This window comes from Talpa europaea (genome assembly GCF_964194135.1).
Source record: "Talpa europaea genome assembly, chromosome: 14".
NCBI classification, from domain to species: domain Eukaryota; kingdom Metazoa; phylum Chordata; class Mammalia; order Eulipotyphla; family Talpidae; genus Talpa; species Talpa europaea.
The window spans coordinates 13,940,285-13,957,117 of record NC_140082.1 but is presented as its reverse complement, the minus strand read 5'-3'; the positions used below and the strand labels follow the sequence as shown (position 1 = coordinate 13,957,117).

Sequence of the window (16,833 nt, the reverse complement as noted above, 5' to 3'; positions counted from 1 at the left end):
TTTCTGGAACATTGATATGTCAGGCACAGTACCAAGCAGAAAATTATCTCATTTAATTTTCATCTCAGTCCCATAAGATGCTATAATTTTTGTTGTAGAGTTCACAAATCTGGCTCAGAGCAGTGAAGTCAGTTTGCCCCAGACTCTGCATCCACTAAGTGCTGCATCTAGAGTTTCTTCTTGAGACTGCTGGCTCTGGAGCCTGAGCTCTCCAGCCTCAGCAAAAAATAGTCCAAGCTGAGCATAATGGCTCAGCTTCACGAGTGGCAGGCAGCCCTGAATGATGACGACACTCCGGTCCAACTCCTTGCTACAAAACTGTAGCTCTCTTGACAAAAGTGTGGCTTTTTTCCCCCTTCTGTGTCTCCAGTGAGCTCTCTCTACTCCCAACTTCAGCAACTTTTTCTTTTTAAAGATTTATTTATTTATGTGTATAAGAACTGTTATACAGGCCAGAGGTGTGGGGGGTGAAAGGATTCACCAAAGACAGAGTGGAGAACAGAACAGGCAGACTGACTGAAATACACTGCTGAGGGGAGCAGCGGGCGAGTCAAGAGAGGTCTGCTGCGCCATGTGAGTAGCTCCCTGGCTAGGGATAGAACTTGTGCTTCAGTGGCTGCGGATAGCTTCATAACCCCTTGTGCCACCAGGGAGGCCCAACTTCAGCAACTTTGACCCCACCACGATCCCCAACCAATTGTTCTTGCCATCTTTCAGTCTTCCCCACCCACTTCCTGTCCTCACTTCTCTCATGGCACTGCTCAGAGCTATTGAACCTCTAACCCCTACCCGTTCCCCACCTTTAGGGTACTGTATCATTAAGAAAACTGAAGCAATCAGAAGTAAGTTCCAGATGCCCACCTGCCATCGGCCCTCCCCATAGCCAAGGCTATCCCCACTGTGGGTCAGCCACCCCTGATCCACTCAATGCCAATGTCTCCACTTTTGCGCAGGGGCCCCACCCGAGCAGTCCTCCAGTCATCCCCTCTCTCTACTAAAGCATCCCCATCAGTCTACAGGCACGCACCCTTTCCTGTTGACAAAAGCAAAACAAGCAAAACCCAGGGAAACTTGAATAGAGTCTCTCTGCACCCCCTCCACTAGAACAGCGCTTCCCAGAATGACCTGGAACCTCCTTGTCGCTCGGTCTCGTGGTTGAACCTCACTCTTGGTCTTCCTTGTCCCATCAGGATCATTTGTTCCATAGCCCTCAACTCCTTTAAATGCTTCTTCTTTAAATAAATAACTCTTTTTAAATAAATAAATGCTGCTTCTACTTGGCTGTTAAGACATTACTCTGAGCTCTCCTCTTCACATCAGTCTTCTTTCTGGTTTCTCTTTTACAATCTGATCTGTCAACATTGCTGCACCTGGGCCTCTGCCTGCGCCCTCATCCCTCTGTCCCAAGACATCTCATCCATTCAGCTAGCCTTAATTACCCTCAAAATTTGGTCACTCACAGATTCCTGTCCACATTTCAATCCATGCCCTCAGCACTGTGAGTCTGCTGGTAGGTATTATTAAACCTACCCCTGACATAGGAAGCCAGTGGTGTTTTGAACCAGTAACCACTTGGCTGAATAGTATACTTCCTTGGGCATCTTCAGACCAGCCTGTTCTGAACTTGATATGCCAGATAGGATGAGAAGAGATGTGCCAAGGCCCCTGCTGGTATTTATCAAGTGCCCCTTTCTTGGAGCCAGTGACACATGGCAAGAAATACACAGTTTCCAAGACCAGAGAGCAAAGCTTTCCTCCTTTGACTTGGGCTGTTGAGTGATCTTGGGACACAAGCCAGAGACAGAAACTAGTTTTGATGAGACTTTCACATCAGAGCTGCTAAGTGTTTTAACATCAAGTGTCACTGATGGCTAAGCAGCATCCCTTGGAATGATGGACAGGCCTAAAATTGCGCATTGGTGAGTTTATACTAGGAGGAAGGAATAATAAGAGGTGGAGGAAGAGAAGAATAGAAGACTTATTAATGAGAGCAAAAGAGAGAGGGGGAGTCCATGACCCAATCTTTCACTTGACCCTCACCCCTCTGTAAGGAAGCTCGGTGGGTACCATCGCATGTTGCACAGATAAGGCACCTAAAGAACAGAGGTGAAACCACATTCTCGGGGCGCAGGGCTAGTAAATGATAGAGCTTAGACCTCTGACTCCAAACCAAGGGTCCTTCTCACTTTGCTTATTTTGGTTTTGAGAGAATAAGCCACACAATGGGCTGCTGAGTACTAGTCCACCTGGGCGCCATTCAGTGCCCTGACTGTAGCTCAACAGAAGTTCTTTGAAGTTGCTGACTCAAAAGCCATTTTGATTCTTGTCAGTGATAAAAGCCGCTCAGGGCTTCTACCTGCAGATCCCAGAACAAAGCTGACTGCTTTAGATAAAGAAATGCCACTGGATTCATGGGGGAGGATGAGAGACCTGCAATAGTTGGAGAAACCCTGCCTTTGGCTGGGCCCAGCAGACTGAGCAGAGCTCCGATCTTTTCTTTATTCCTGAGCCTCTTTCAAGCCTTTGGTCTGGTCAGGAAGTTGATTGTGTGACCCATCTCTAAAACATCCCAATTTGGGGTGAGTAGGATTTCTGAGCATGAGTCCCAGAAGGGATGAGCTAGTTTAACACTGACCTAGAATCCTTGAGTGACACACAGGTGATGAACAGGACGTTGCTCTTCATTACGAGGTTTCAGGTTTTTTTTTTTTTTTTTTTTTTTTTTTTTTTTTGAGAAAAGATTATGGAACTATTTGCCTTCTTATTTTGAAACCAGAGAAGCAAAGACTTCCTCCTCACTTAACTCCTCACTGTGGCCTGGGCTGCTTGTCCCATTGTGTCCCATTGTAGGTCTCTGGAATCAGAAGATCTGGGCTCAGCCTGGCTGAGGTCCTGACCATAATCTTGGCCGAGGCACTTCCTCTCTCCTGGCTGTTTCCTCATCTGTAAATGAAGAGGTTGCATTAGCTTAGGGGAAGGCAAACTACAGCTTAACCAACCAAATCAGGCCTGTCAACTGTTTGTTTGTTCATTTGTTTGTTTGTTTTATAATAGCCTTTATTTTTAGAGCAGTTTTAGCTTCAAAGAAAAGTTGAGCAGTAGTTATAGAGAGTTGCCATATACTCCCTGCCCCAGGACAGATACAGCCTCCTCCTCCAGACTGGTGCATTTACAGTTGGTGAAACCCGCACTGACACATCATTCTCACCTAAAGTCCATGGTTTGCATTAGAGCTCACTTAGTGCAGTACATTTTGTGGGTTTTGACAAATGTGTAGTGTCATACAGAAAAGTCGCATTGCCCTGAAAAGCCCTCTGTTTTATCAGGACACAGCTGAGGTAATGTCTGTGACTGCTTTTGCACTATAATGGCAGAGCTGAGTAGCTGAAACAGAGACCATATAGCCTACGAACCCTAAACTATTACATGGTCCTTTGCAGAAAAAGTTGACCTGGACTAGATGATGCCAGGAAACTTTGAAAATCTGTGATTTTTCTGTAGGTGATTGTGCAGTTTCTATCTGTATGCTTAATTGTTTGTTCTTCCTCTTGAACCCACTCCCATCTCTTCCCTGCCTTGGTGCCCCTCCTGGGTACTGACTTAGCTGCCACTGTCCCAGAGCAAAGGACCGTAACCTTGGATGTCGACGTGAACAACCGCACAGACAGACTGGAGTGGTGCAGCTGTTATTACCATGGCAACTTCTCCCTGAATGCAGCCTTTGAGATCAAACTTCACTGGATGGCAGTGACCGCTGCAGTGCTCTTTGAGATGGTGAGAACCTCGTTAACTTTGTGGTTGGGACCTGGGCTTCCCTTACACAAGGACAGTGGAGCTTAGAGATTCATGTCACTTTTTTAAAGTTCTGGCTTCTATTATCATTTTCCTGACTATTGAGATAGTCTCTAGAAAATTTTATTTTATTTATTTTTTTTTCTAGAAAATTTTAAACATAGAAAAAAATGCAAATAGTCAAAAAGGACATAGGTCAGGGTTTCTGAACCTTGGCATTAGTGACATCTGGGACCAGATAATTCTGTCGTGGGGCCTGTCCTGGGAAATCATAGAATGTTGGGCAACATCCTGGGCCTTACTCATTACACATCTCCCTTGAGACAACCAAAAATGTCTCCAGCTATTTCCACATGTCCCCAAGGAGGGGGAGTGTTGCTCCCAGTTGAGAATCACTGGTTTAGGATAAAAGTTAAGTCTCACTTCCTAACCTTAACCCTGGTCACTAGAACTTCTATCTAAAAGCACCCACTTTGTTGAATATACTTCCAGAGACATTGTATACATATGCAAAGCCAAGTTACCTTTTTTAAAAAAAAAATGAGTGGTAGGAGGGGACACATAATATTTACCTTCTATTTATCCTGTTCCGTTTGTATCTTCAGTATCAGTGTACAAACAAGTCTGCCACTTTGTTGTTAATTTTTGTTTTGCTTCATTGTTTCTAAGGGTTGTAGAATATTCTCATGTTTATATCATAGCAGACTTAACCAGTCCCCTGTTAGTGAAAGTCAGTGTTTATAACTCTAGTTCCCAACTGGGCTAGAGGGGAGATTTTGCCCCCATAGGTGTCTTTAGCAATATCTGCAAACATTTTTACTTTCTACAAATAGTGGGGGGTACTGTTTGTGTCTAATGGGTAGAGAACAGGAATGGCTCTCATCATCCCACAGTGCTTAGCACAGAATAGCTCTGTAACAAAGAAAGAAGCAGCCTAAGATGGCATGAATACTAAAGTTGATGAGCCCTGCTCTAACTGGTCTTCTGCCTGTCTTTCCTCCTTCTGACCCTACCCTGGCCGGTCTCTCCAGTCGGCTCATTCATTGCTCCTGCACTGAGACGCCAGTCCTGGTTGCCCCTCCTCCTGAGTCCTACTGTCTGTAGAATAAACGCGCCTTAGCCAAACTGTCAGTATCTCCCAGGAGCTCTCTTTAACCATCTTAGCAGTCTGCTACTCTTTTTATACACTCTCCCCTTCAGCCAAAAAGACTGCTATCCTGTGCCTTCAGTTGAGTCTCACTCCCCTCAAACATTGGCCCAAGCATCTCATCACACAGCTGAGAGCAGCTGGAAAGTTCAAAGTTTACAGAAAGCTAGGAGATGACCACAGAAATGAACACAGCATCGGCTGACATATAGTTGGGGGAGGGGGTTTCCTTTTTTGGTTTTGTGGGTTTTTTTGGTCCAGGGCTCATAGGCCCCGTTTTACCCCACAAAACATGATCTCCTGGGGCAGAGACTTGTCTAGATCTCTGCCCAGGCCCTGTCTGCCTCCACACAGCATTGGTACCTTTGAGACGAGACACACAATGGGGAAGCATCCATAAGGCCCAAACCAAACAAGATGCCAGTTGCCAGTCCTGCCTGACTTGACGGGACACCAGCTCTTCCCCGACTGGTTGACACTGGGATGACTGCTCGCTCCAGGCAGATTTAACCCTCTAACCTGGTAGGCTAACAAGCCTTCTCCTTGGAAGCCATAGCCCATATCCCGTCTCAAAACAACACAACCACAACCTTCATAGACACATACACATAGTTAAACGCGTAGGAAGAAGAGTATTTCTTTCCTCCGAGGAATTTAGCAACTGTCTCTTAAAGCATACTTTTCAAATCAATCCATATAAAGCCCAAGGAAAGCTGGTGACCCATTATCATTATTTTATTAAAATTTTAGAAATCTCTAGGGTAGGTTAATTATTGTTTTAAGGCAATGTCCAGATTTGTTATAAGTCACATATTATTGGGCTTAATATATAAAATAAGAGAAATGATTTTGATCAGAGACCTTGGTGTTTTGGTTGTTGTTACGAGTGTTCCTGAGAGGAGAACTGAATGGTCCCCTTCAGCTTTTAACCTGATCATATCTGTTAAAGTCAAGGAAGGACCTAAACTATATTTTTTGAAATAACATTTGTCACAGATCTCATATGAAATACTCACACGTATTGACTTTTAATATGTGTGTGCGTTTCATGGCCTAAAAAGTATCTTAAGACCTAGAAAGTTGCTGCTGTTGATGTAGAAAATGTTTGTCTTTATTCCCCAGTAACTTTCATTCTTGGTCAGCTTTCGGACAGACAGCTTTTGGGGGTGTGCCAGAGGGCGACTCATTCTGTCAGGTCCCAGCTTATCGCTCTTGGCCAGAGGCCACCACAGTCATCTTGCACTCTTGCGTCATGTCCCTCTCAGCCAGCCTGAGTGGATTGTTTTCCTCTTTGATACTTCAGACTTAGTAAATTTTTGATAAAGGACAAAATTAGGACTTAAGCCTATATCCTATGACTGTCCTCCAACATCCTATAGGATGAGAAGAGTTTTTAGGAGGCAAGAAATAGCCCTATCCAGTGTCTTTCTTTCAGAAGAAACACTGAAGTAGCAGAAACGCAGGCTGTGAAGAGGAGCATGTGCTTGACTCACAGCTTTTTGAGTATTTGTCAGGAGGTTAACTGCACTTTCTCCTGCCCAGGACTGACTTGGAGCCAGTGGATATTAATAAATCAGCATGCCAATCAGTATGCGCGCCGCCACTCTGGCGGCTTCACCGCCTGGAAATATTTTCTGTTGTCTGGATGAACTTGGAGCTGACACTCTTTGTTTCTGTGCTTTCCACCAGGTCCAAGGTTGGCATCGAAAAGCCACCTCCTGTGGCTTTTTGTTGGTCCCGGTATTGGAGGGTCCCTTTGCACTGCCCAGTTATCTGTATGGTGATCCACTTCGAGCCCAGCTCTTCATCCCCCTCAACATCAGCTGCTTGCTCAAGGAGGGCAGCGAGCACCTGTTTGATAGTAAGATACTCTCCTCTGCGGGTTCTGTCTCCACAAGTAAGACCCCCTCCCTCAAGGACACGTCTCTAAGTACCGGTTGACACAGGCTGGTGAAGAGAGAATGCCTTCAGACAGGAGGAGGTCAAAGGATCTGGGTTTAATCCTGTTTCCTTGTTTAGTGACTGGGCAAGTTACTTAATGTCGCAGAACCTCAAAATCCATAATCCTTAATGAGGGTGGCTGGAGCTGCCTTGCTAACTCATGGAGACCCTTGTAAAGCCAGGAGCGGGCTGGTGGGTGGGAAAGGACACAATACCCTGTAAATCACCAGTGACCCTGCTCTTCTCCCCCACCCTGCTCTCTGCTCCGGTCTGACTGGTTTGGGCTGCCAGAATTTGAACCTCATTGGATGCTTGAATCTGCTGCCCCATGCATAAAGGCCAGAAAAGGGAGGCTTAGAAAGCAAAACAGGAAACAGTGCCCTATTGTGCGAAGCTGTGATGTGTCAGCACCTTGTACGTGGCACGTGGCTCCAGCCTCGCATCTCAAGGAAGATAGAGCAGTGGAGGCTCAGAGGAGGGTGGCAGGACCCTGATCAGAGTCCTCCTCCGAGGCAGGGCTGTCCATCAGAAAAGGGAGCACTCAGAGCCAGCCCACCCTGCTGCTCCACCCTAGTCCCCCAGAATATGGAGGCAGGTTTCGGACAGATTGAAGGGCGAGTGTTACTGCACACAGCTCACAGCTTTCCATCACCAAGTGCGCATTGAGGTGAGCACAGAAGTAGCTCCTGCAAAGTTCGCAGTGAGCTTGCAGGTGATATTTCTTTAAATGAAAAGCTAGAGTTGCTGCTGAGATGAGGAGCCCTTCATTTCTCAGCTAGAGAGATCATAAATATGAAAGGAATTCTTTGGATATCAGAAAGATACTTTCTTCCCCTGCCCTTGGAACTAGCTGAGAACCTGCCTGGGGTGAGAGGTCCCCCCAGATCCTGTAGGTCAAACTAAGAGTCCCTGCGCTTTCCCAGTGCCGGGCTGGCCCCTGACACACGCAGCTTTTGTTCCCAAAGCCGTCTATATATTCCGTGTTTATATCTTAGAAAACATTTCTGTACAGATGCAACATTTTAAAGTCGTCTTAAGAGTTCCAGGTGAGCCCTGGGGCCACTGGCGACCATAGACGCCGCAATCCAAAGCACTCTGCACACATTCTTGGCTTGCCTCACAGTGCAGCGAGAGAGGACTGTTTATGCAGCCCTGAAATGCCAGTTGGTTATATTCCTATCTGACGATTTCAAGCCAGGCACTGCCATAGATAGCTGTTTTTAATATGTTCAAGAGATAGGGACATCTTGCCCCACCCAACCAAAGACAAGTCTTCTGGGGTTTTCCACCTCCACTGTAACAGAACAGGGTTGTTCATGGGGCTGGCATTGGAGGACTTTTTTTAATATGAGCTGATGGTTTTCTCTGCCACTTGTAACCCAGTCTTCACGACCAGCATCCTCTGTTGGTTGCTATGGTTACAGCTGAAGAAAGGAGTCCTAGTTTAAAGGAATAAGAGCTGGAGTCTAAAAATCCATTTTCTTCTGGTCCACTTCTTTTTCTGCTATTTTCCCTTGTGATAACCGTGAATTTAGAACCTTAGAAATCAGACAAAATGCACTGTGTGTTGTGTGCACACACACGTTTTCCTATTAAAGCCAATGTATTTTTCTCTTTTGCTCCCAGAATCTTTCAATCTTTCTTAAATAGAAAACCCCAAGTGTGGACAAAGTAACAAGGAGGCCACCACAGGCAACCCTAGTCTTTCAGGTGTCTTGTCAGTTGCAGCTGCTCCAGCCCTCAGCGCCACAGTCCTCAGAGTGGCTGTTGCTGTGTGACAGCCTGCTGTAGCCCTCCTGCCTCCTCCCTGCCTCTTGTCCTCACACGCAGCCCTGCAGAAGGAGGGATGAAGTGGGTGATGGGGGAGATGGAGGAGGAGGTGCTGCTGCTCAGCTCCCCTCCCTAGCTGGCCACTGTTTCCAAAACCATCTTTACATTTATTTGCTTCAGTTTCCCCATTCCTAACGTGAATCTTGTAATGTTGCCTTTTCCTTGTGGGGAAATGTAGAACTGTAATACATTTCCTTTTATTTTCTTTTCTCCTGAGAAGCAAATAATATGTATTTTACAAGTTACATTTTATTTATACTTTGATATCACGCTCCTTTCTGCTTTTGGCAGAGGAAGTCATTAGAATGGGTCTTATCTTGAGTTCTAGTAGCTCACCTGGGTTGCTGAGACCCCATCATATTCATCCCCTTTCTAGGCCCTCATTGAGCTGGAGGGGAGGGTGGTGAGATAGATGCACAGCTGCCGCCTTCCCTAGGACTTCGCTACTGGGGATGGGCACTAGTTGTCCTGGAGGCCGGCAGTGGGGCAAAGCCCAGCTTAGGCTCAAGGGGAGGAACTACCTGGAGTAGTTCAGGATACAGAAGGCGGGGCTCCGGGAGAATGGCAAACCTTGGGATCCCAAGCAACATTGTCTCATTTTCCCTTTCAGGCTTTGAACCAGAAACGTACTGGGATCGAATGCACCTTTTCCAGGAAGCCATTGCACACAGGTTTGTCTCTTAGCAAGAGGGACTAGTAGGAAGGCACTGGTGTCTTGAATAGCAGTTACCTGAGCAAAAAAATTCCAGTGTTTCATTTCTGGGAAATGGATTGAGTCCACCAATAGCAAATGTGCTGCTTATCTCCAACAAGACCCTTTGCCCTGGTTTCAAAGATAAGCAGCTCTCAGATTCCTGTAGCTGTTGTTTTTCTGACCTCATTACCTTCTTCTTTGAGTTGAGGGGAGACCAGAGAGCTCTCTCCTTAGCCTTCAACAAGACCCTGAACAAAGCTATCCAAGAAAAGGGGCCTCCCCAGTGGCGCAGTGGGTTGAGCACAGCGTTGTGAGGCTGTCTGCAGCCTCTGCAGCACCGGTTCAATTCCCAGCCGGCCAGGGAGAGTCCCACATAGCATGGCAGACCTCTCCTCTCTCTCGCTGCTCTCCTCAGCAGTGTATTTCTTCAGTCTGCCTGTTCTGCTCCCTGCTGTGTCTCTGGTGAATCCTTTCACCCTCCTGCACCTCTAGCCTGTACCCCAGCTCTTGTATAAATAAATAGCTACCCGAGAAAGGACATGAATGGAAAACTATAAAATTCATCAAAAGATCCTTGACACACGTTGAAAGACATGTTAAAATTGGTTAAAAAGGGCCTCCCTGGTGGCTCAGCGGTTAAGCGCTGGGCTGCGACGCTGCCCACAACTCTGCGGGCCTGTTTGATCCCCGGCCGCCAGGCAAGAGTCCCACATGGCGCGCAGACCTCTCCTGCTGCCCGCTGCTCCCCTCAGCAGTGTACTTTGTCAGTCTGCCTGCTCTGCTCTCTGCTCTGACTCTGGTGAATTCTCTTACCCTCCTGCGCTTCTGACTGTACCCAGTGCTTGTATAAATAAATAAATCTTTAAAAAATAAAATAAAATTGGTTAAAAAGCAGTCAGTAAAGCCAGTAGATATTGACTGGCACCTAATATGTATGCCAGGGAGAGCCTTTCCTAGGCTTAGCTGTCTCCCCTGCCTCCCAACACCCATCTAGCTTTTTCTCTAGAACATCACTAACACTATCCAATTGTTGCATCAAGCTAATCATGGCTAAGGCAAAGCTCCTATTCTTGCTTCAGTAATCCTGTTGCTGCCCCTGCCTTCTGTGTCTTATCATCTCTTTCTTCACGTGTCTTCAGCTATTCCCCCTGCCACCTTCACCACAGAATGAAGTCCAGACTCTTCAGCCATGTCTCGCTCAAGTTGGTGCCAGCCTTGCACCTTGTCCTGCTCTTTTCTTTGTAGACCTAGCTCTGATCATAGCAAAAGGTGCGGGAAGAATGCTAGGAGGGGATGAGGGGATGCCAGCCGGCTTAGGGCAGAAGGTAGGGAATGTGTTTGTAGAGGAGGGGGCGGGGATTGAAGACCTGGTCACCTCCACCTCCCCTAGCATCTGACTGAAGAACTATGGGCAAGTCCCAGAACTGCTTCACCTTCATTTTCTGCCCCTTGCAGGGTTGTTGAGAGAGCGCCGATGTGCCTGGCATTTAGCTCTCAGACAGTAGTTTCTGTATGCACTCAGACCCCAGCCACATGATGAGATTATAGACAGGTCTCCACTGGCTGGATTTCACTCCGGGTATGGCCTTGATATATCAAACCTGTTTTTTTCCTCATAGTAGCCGCCTTAGTCCAGTCATCTTTCTAAATGATTGCCCTTTTTTCTTCAGCCTGCTTTTCTAGCCTTCACACTCCTCAAATCTTATGTGTATCATCACTACACTAAACACTGCTGTGTGCCCCTTCACACCTCACCTCCCCATCCAGACCCCCTCTTACCTTCCCCACTTAGCCCCCCCACACCTATACCCCCATTCTTCACACCTACAGCCCTCCCCTACCTCCCCAGTCAGGCCTCCTCTGCCTTCTACATCAGTTGTCCTGTTCCACCAGGGATCCCCAGGGCTCTTCACTCTGACCCGTACTGCTTTCTCCCATATACTCTGACCATTACACTAATACTAATTTGGGTTCCCGAGAGCAGAGGTATGCATTTTTCTCTTTTTGTTTCCTTCCCCAAGGCCTAGCAAAGTATGTTCCCCAGAATACTTGCTCACTGTGTAACTTTTCCATAGGGCAGTATTGGAATTGCAGCTCTGAAAGGAAGCATTAGCTCATCTGGGAGTTCCAGCTAAGAATGCACTAGAAAAGTACCCAGCACCTCCTTTATTTCATCAGGGCAGTACATCCCCTCCCCAGGGACTGGACCCCTGCTGCCCTCACTGCCATCCTTGCTTGTGTTCTCCCCATGTGGACAGCAAAGGGTCAAGCACCCTATGCTGAAATTGTCTTTTAAAAAGTAAAGATCTTTCCTGATGACTTAAGGAAGAAATGAGGCAAGACTCCTGGCAGGCTGACCCAAGCCGAGTAAATAAATAGCCTTGACTGGAAAGTAGAAAGGAAAGGAGGCAAAATCTAGAGCCATTCCAACAGGCGATATAATCAGTGTGTGTTGGCCTGTCCATTTAATGTACATAAATGGCTTCACGTGTTCTTCAGTAAACAGTTATCACATGCCAGTGGAAAATCAGCTGATACAGAAGATGTGACCCAGCACCTCCCCGAGGAACTCAGTCTCAGGATGGAGATGGGCATTTTACCTCTTTAATTTTGCCTGCATCACAGCCTTCATTACATAAAGCCCTCAGACTCAGGGCAGGCACCACATCTGTTAGCACGTCCTTTGCAGCACTTAGCAGGTAGAGCTGTAATAAATGTGCCTTATGGAAATAGAAAAACCAGGAATAGAACAAGCTGTAGATGAAAATGCAGTAGAACAAGTCATAAATGAAAAATGACTCCTCCTGCCCATTTCCAGAGCACAGAGAACCCAGATTCTCACTTTTCAGAAAAGGATTTCAATGAGGATACTTCATTCCATTTCAATTCAAAGCCTTAATTGAGAACCAACTATGTGTTCATCCTGGGAGAGCAGTGAGGAAAAGGAGAGGTATGGCTCGAGTAATACAGGGACTCTTCCCTGGAGGAGCTGGCAGCCTCAAGTATGAGAATGGGTGCCTGACCAGCTAGGGTGTGAGGTGAATTCCAGGGAGAGAGACAGAGTACCTGCAAGCTGGGACCAGCAGAGGCGGCAGTGGGGTGGTCTGACGGGGCTGCTGGGGGCACAGGAAAGAGGCTTGACTGGCATAGGTAAGGCTAGATAAGGTTGAGGGTAGCAGGTGAGCGGCCTTCTGCTGCCTTGAACATAAAAGGAGGCTGGACGGGAGGAAAGCAGATGAGCCAATGAAGGGGTCGGAGTTGGAACGTAATGAGGATGAAAATAAGCAGCTGAATGTTTCCTCTTAAAAGAGGTCTTTCCAGATCCCTTCATTTCAGGAGAGTCCTGTTAGCCACACTTGCTCCCCTGTCCCTTTGGCTAAGGAGGCCCTAATCAGTGTGTCTTCCTGTCCTTCCCTTAGGTTTGGGTTTGTCCAAGATAAATATTCTGCCTCTGCTTTTAACTTCCCCGCTGAGAACAAGCCTCAGTACATCCACGTGACAGGTGAGGAGCTACTTGCAAAATGGTGGGCAGGTGGGCCTGGGCCCCTGTGGCAGGAGCAGGCACCCTGCGAGGGGCCTGCCATTGCCTCAGGCGTGTGGTGGCAGAACCAGCCAAGCCAACCCGGGCGCCCTCTCCTTCCTCTCCAGGAACAGTGTTCCTGCAGCTGCCCTACTCCAAGCGCAAGTTCTCGGGGCAGCAGCGGCGGCGGCGGAACTCCACCAGCTCCACCAGCCAGAACATGTTCTGTGAGGAGAGGGTCGGCTACAACTGGGCCTACAACACCATGCTGACCAAGACCTGGCGCTCCAGCGCCACGGGGGACGAGAAGTTCGCCGATCGGCTGCTGCGGGACTTCACGGACTTCTGCATCAACCGTGACAACCGCCTGGTCTCATTCTGGACCAGTTGCTTGGAGAAGATGCATGCCAGCGCCCCGTGAGGCCAGCCCACGCTGGGTCAGGAGGATGGGGGCAGATGTGGTCTCGCTATTGATATTCAATAGGATCAGTCAGACTCTGGGCGTCCAACGTCAGTTTGCCACTATTGGTGAGAGGGGGCCGTTGCTGCTACTGCTTCCCCCCACAAGTGTTCTTCCACTGGAAGAGAAAGACTTGGGAAACTGCTAGTGCCAAGAGCAGGTGGGCGGCCCAGATGGTCCGTGGGAGGGCTTTAGTACTGGGGAAGGGGGCACACAGCCCCCTGAATGTCCTCAGAGGGGGTGGCTCCTCTGAGCATCCCTTCCCTCTACCATCCGTGGAGGTGGAGCAGAATCTGCCGCTTCCTGACCAGAAGTGCGCACAGGATGTAAGATAATTTTGTGAAATAATGTACCATAGGCTCACAGCAACTGTACATACCTGTATATAGCAAAGTAGGAGTAAAGTGCCATGGGCAGCATCTCTGGCCCCAGCCTGGTTCCTGGCAGCAACAGTCCCATCCTCAGCTGGGCAGTCAAGTCCCTTTGCTGGGACTGTAGTGACAAATAAGGCAGCTGCAAATGGTGAGGAGGACTCTAGGATTCAGTGTTTGGCTGTGAGTTTCCGGCAAGATATCTTTCTCATCTCATCTCATCCATGCTGCAGGGAGCATGGATGGTTTGTGTAGCCCCAGTGAGCAGGCAGCATAGCATACTAGCAGACGGCAGGCTTGTGCTGGCAGAGGTGAATCTCGTTGACGGAGCGAGCCCAGCTGTGGCACGCAGACCTCATGGCATGGGGAAGAACTCCAAGGAAAACCTCTATTGACTCTGAGGGTTAGGACCCTCTCCTTAACCCGACGAGACAGCACAGGGCCTCAACTTCAGTGCCCTGCCCTCACCTACTGAGGCGGTAAGGCAAAGGGAGTGGATGGTTATCAACTCTTCCTCCCCGTCTAGTGCCACACAGAGCTAATGAAAAGCCCTGTCAACATACTTCCACAGCAGCTAGTGAATCCATCCACGTCTTCCCAGGCCCTCTGCTGCCATCTAAGCTTAGCCCTCGTCCACCTTTGTTGTCTTCTGCATCTTACATGACTAGGAGAGCCTTCAGCTCGTCTTTGCTTTTTCTTCAGGCAGTCAGAACCTTTTTGAAAAACTGCTCTGATGGTGCCTGAGTCATAGAAGGCACTTTTTGCTGTTGAGAAATGAGATGATTAAGGCCCAGACCTGTGCCTTAGGTCACCCTGTGTGGGTGGAGAGAAGTGTAGTTGGCCCAATAAGACAGGAGCCTTAGAGCAAAGGGCTCCATGACCAGGCTAGAGCCACCTGCCTCAGGCTGTAGGTAGAATCAGAACTGAGGACCCAGTTCTCTGGCTCCCAGCCCCGTGCCTTTCCAGACATTGGGCTGCAGTCAGTAGCGTGGTAAGGAGGGCAGGCTCAAGAGGCAGGTGGCCAAATTCAGTTTCTAGCACAGCCACTTGCCAGTGTGTGACCCTGAGTAAAGTCAGAGCTTCCATTTCCTCATCTCTAAAGTGAGATGGGAATGCCACCTGATGGGGTCATGAGCAGCACAGGAGAGACAGTGGGTAGAGAGCTTAGTGCATGGGATGTTGTGCTCCACTAAGTATTAGCCATTACAATGATAATGCCCTAAATTCTGAACCCCGGGAGTTTAGAGAAGGGACTCATCAGAGGGCTGGAGTGAATAAGGTAACAAGGGAGTAGTCTGGAGCCTGTGGGATTTGTAGGAGTTGGGCTGACTAAGACAGGGCCCAGTGCCCCCACCCCAACTCCATACCCTCACCCTGCCGGGCCTAGAGGGCTGTAGACTAACTGACCACTGTGGTCTTTCACCTTATCCGGGTCCCAAGAACATCTGCTGGGAGATGTTTTTTTACCCCCCATTAAGTTTTTCTTTTTTTGCCCAGCAGATGTGCCACATTGCCAAGAGCAAGAAGGGTGGCTTTGCCCCTCTGCCCGCTGCCCACATTCCTGGCTCTTCTGAACAGAGTGCTTGTTGCCTGGGCAGGGGCTAGGCAGCTCTGGAGAGATTTCTCAGCTTTGTGGTTGTGCTTGAGGTGCACACAGGTCCTAGAACACCGGGCACAGCACCAGTCAGCCTCCTGGATGTAGAAGTTAGCCTGGGGTGAGGAACCACACAGGATGGCCTGATGGGAACAGAAACAAGGTAGAATAATGCCTTCCTCTACGAAAGGAACTTGAAATTAACTGGAAAACCTTCAGAGCAGAAGTGGTAGCCATCTTAGTCCCTCACCATAATTCTCCAGTGCTCCCATGAGTAAGAACTCACTTAAATCACCAATACCAGGCTTGTCCCTCCTGCCCTCCCCCTCACCACCACCCCCATCCACACCATGATTCTGATTCAGGAGTCCTGGGATCTTGCACTGTAAATAGACAGTGATTCTGCTATCACCTATCCATTTGAGAAACCCTGCCCCAGATTTCTTCTCTGGACTTCTTCCTGCTTACTTTACCTGGAAATCTGATTCTCAGACCGAAGCAGATGAGAAACCACACACTGGAAGGTCACATGGCAGAGGCAGAGAGCACGGCAGCAGAGGGAATGAGCAGCTGAAGGCACAGTGGCAAGCAAGGGGAGCAGCTGAAGAATTACTGAGGCACCAGGCCACCACAGGCTGAGCAGCTGGGCTGGCAACTGCCAAGTACTATGTTGGATAAGCATAGAAGCCCCAATCTCATCTGGGGGATCTTTCAAAATAATGAGAATGGAGACTCCGGGTATTACAAGAACATCATATATGCCTGTGGCATAAGGAAATCTGTGAGGCATTGCTAAAGGGATAGGAAATTGCGGCAGAGAAAGCTAAATAGAAGCCAATTTACAGGCCTCCTCAGTTACCCCCCTAAGTTTCAGATACTTGATATAACAATGGTTGCTCCATTTCTTGAGCATTTCCTGTGTTCCGGGCAATGTAGCTACTTTATATATCTTCCCTTTGTGTCCTCTTGCCAACCCCCCTCATATCAGATGAGGGGGAGAAGACTCCAGGAGGTGGAGCCCAAGGCCACGCAGCTGACAGAGAGCTGGGAATCAGCTCTGTGGGGCTGTGGACTCCAGCCTCCACCCATTGTGCTGTCCCCCTCGCCTGGTGCTGCCCTCTCAGTGAGGTCCCACCCACTCTCTGTCCTGAGGGCAGGCTCCCTCTCTTCCTTTCAGCTGACTTTTCCAGGTGTGGCACAGACACCAGATCACAGGTCCGCATGGATTCACATTTATGTTCTGTGGTAGGGAGCAGTGGCCCTTCTGAAAGCCTCTCTCCCGGGCTGCTATCTGGAAGCCACTGCCTGCTCCTTCACTCTGGCCCATAGCTATCGACTTTGGTTTACAAGTGCTTCGGGCAGCTTCCAGCCTTCTCACTTGCCCTAAGCCTGGCCTGGTATGTGTGGGCTGTGGGGGCAAAGCAAGTGCCAAGTACACCAGTCCTACCAGCCTGTAGGGTTGACCTCCATCTGCTGCAGTGCTG

The 16,833-nt window shown here is 48.5% G+C and overlaps 1 protein-coding gene across 11 annotated transcripts in view; it reads left to right on the top strand.

Annotated features, from left to right (window-relative positions):
- The window catches only part of DEPDC5 (DEP domain containing 5, GATOR1 subcomplex subunit), a gene marked incomplete at both ends in the record, with an annotated part of 106,522 nt that extends 93,177 nt beyond the window's left edge, over positions 1-13,345 (top strand). For all 11 annotated transcript variants that reach the window (XM_084253264.1, XM_084253257.1, XM_084253256.1 and 8 more), the window contains 5 exons: positions 3,605-3,774; positions 6,629-6,800; positions 9,321-9,381; positions 12,824-12,906; positions 13,053-13,345. In XM_084253264.1, the coding sequence (XP_084109390.1) occupies positions 3,605-3,774; positions 6,629-6,800; positions 9,321-9,381; positions 12,824-12,906; positions 13,053-13,345 (779 nt within the window). The remainder of the gene's footprint in view (positions 1-3,604; positions 3,775-6,628; positions 6,801-9,320; positions 9,382-12,823; positions 12,907-13,052) is intronic.
- Between the last annotated feature and the right edge of the window lie 3,488 nt (positions 13,346-16,833).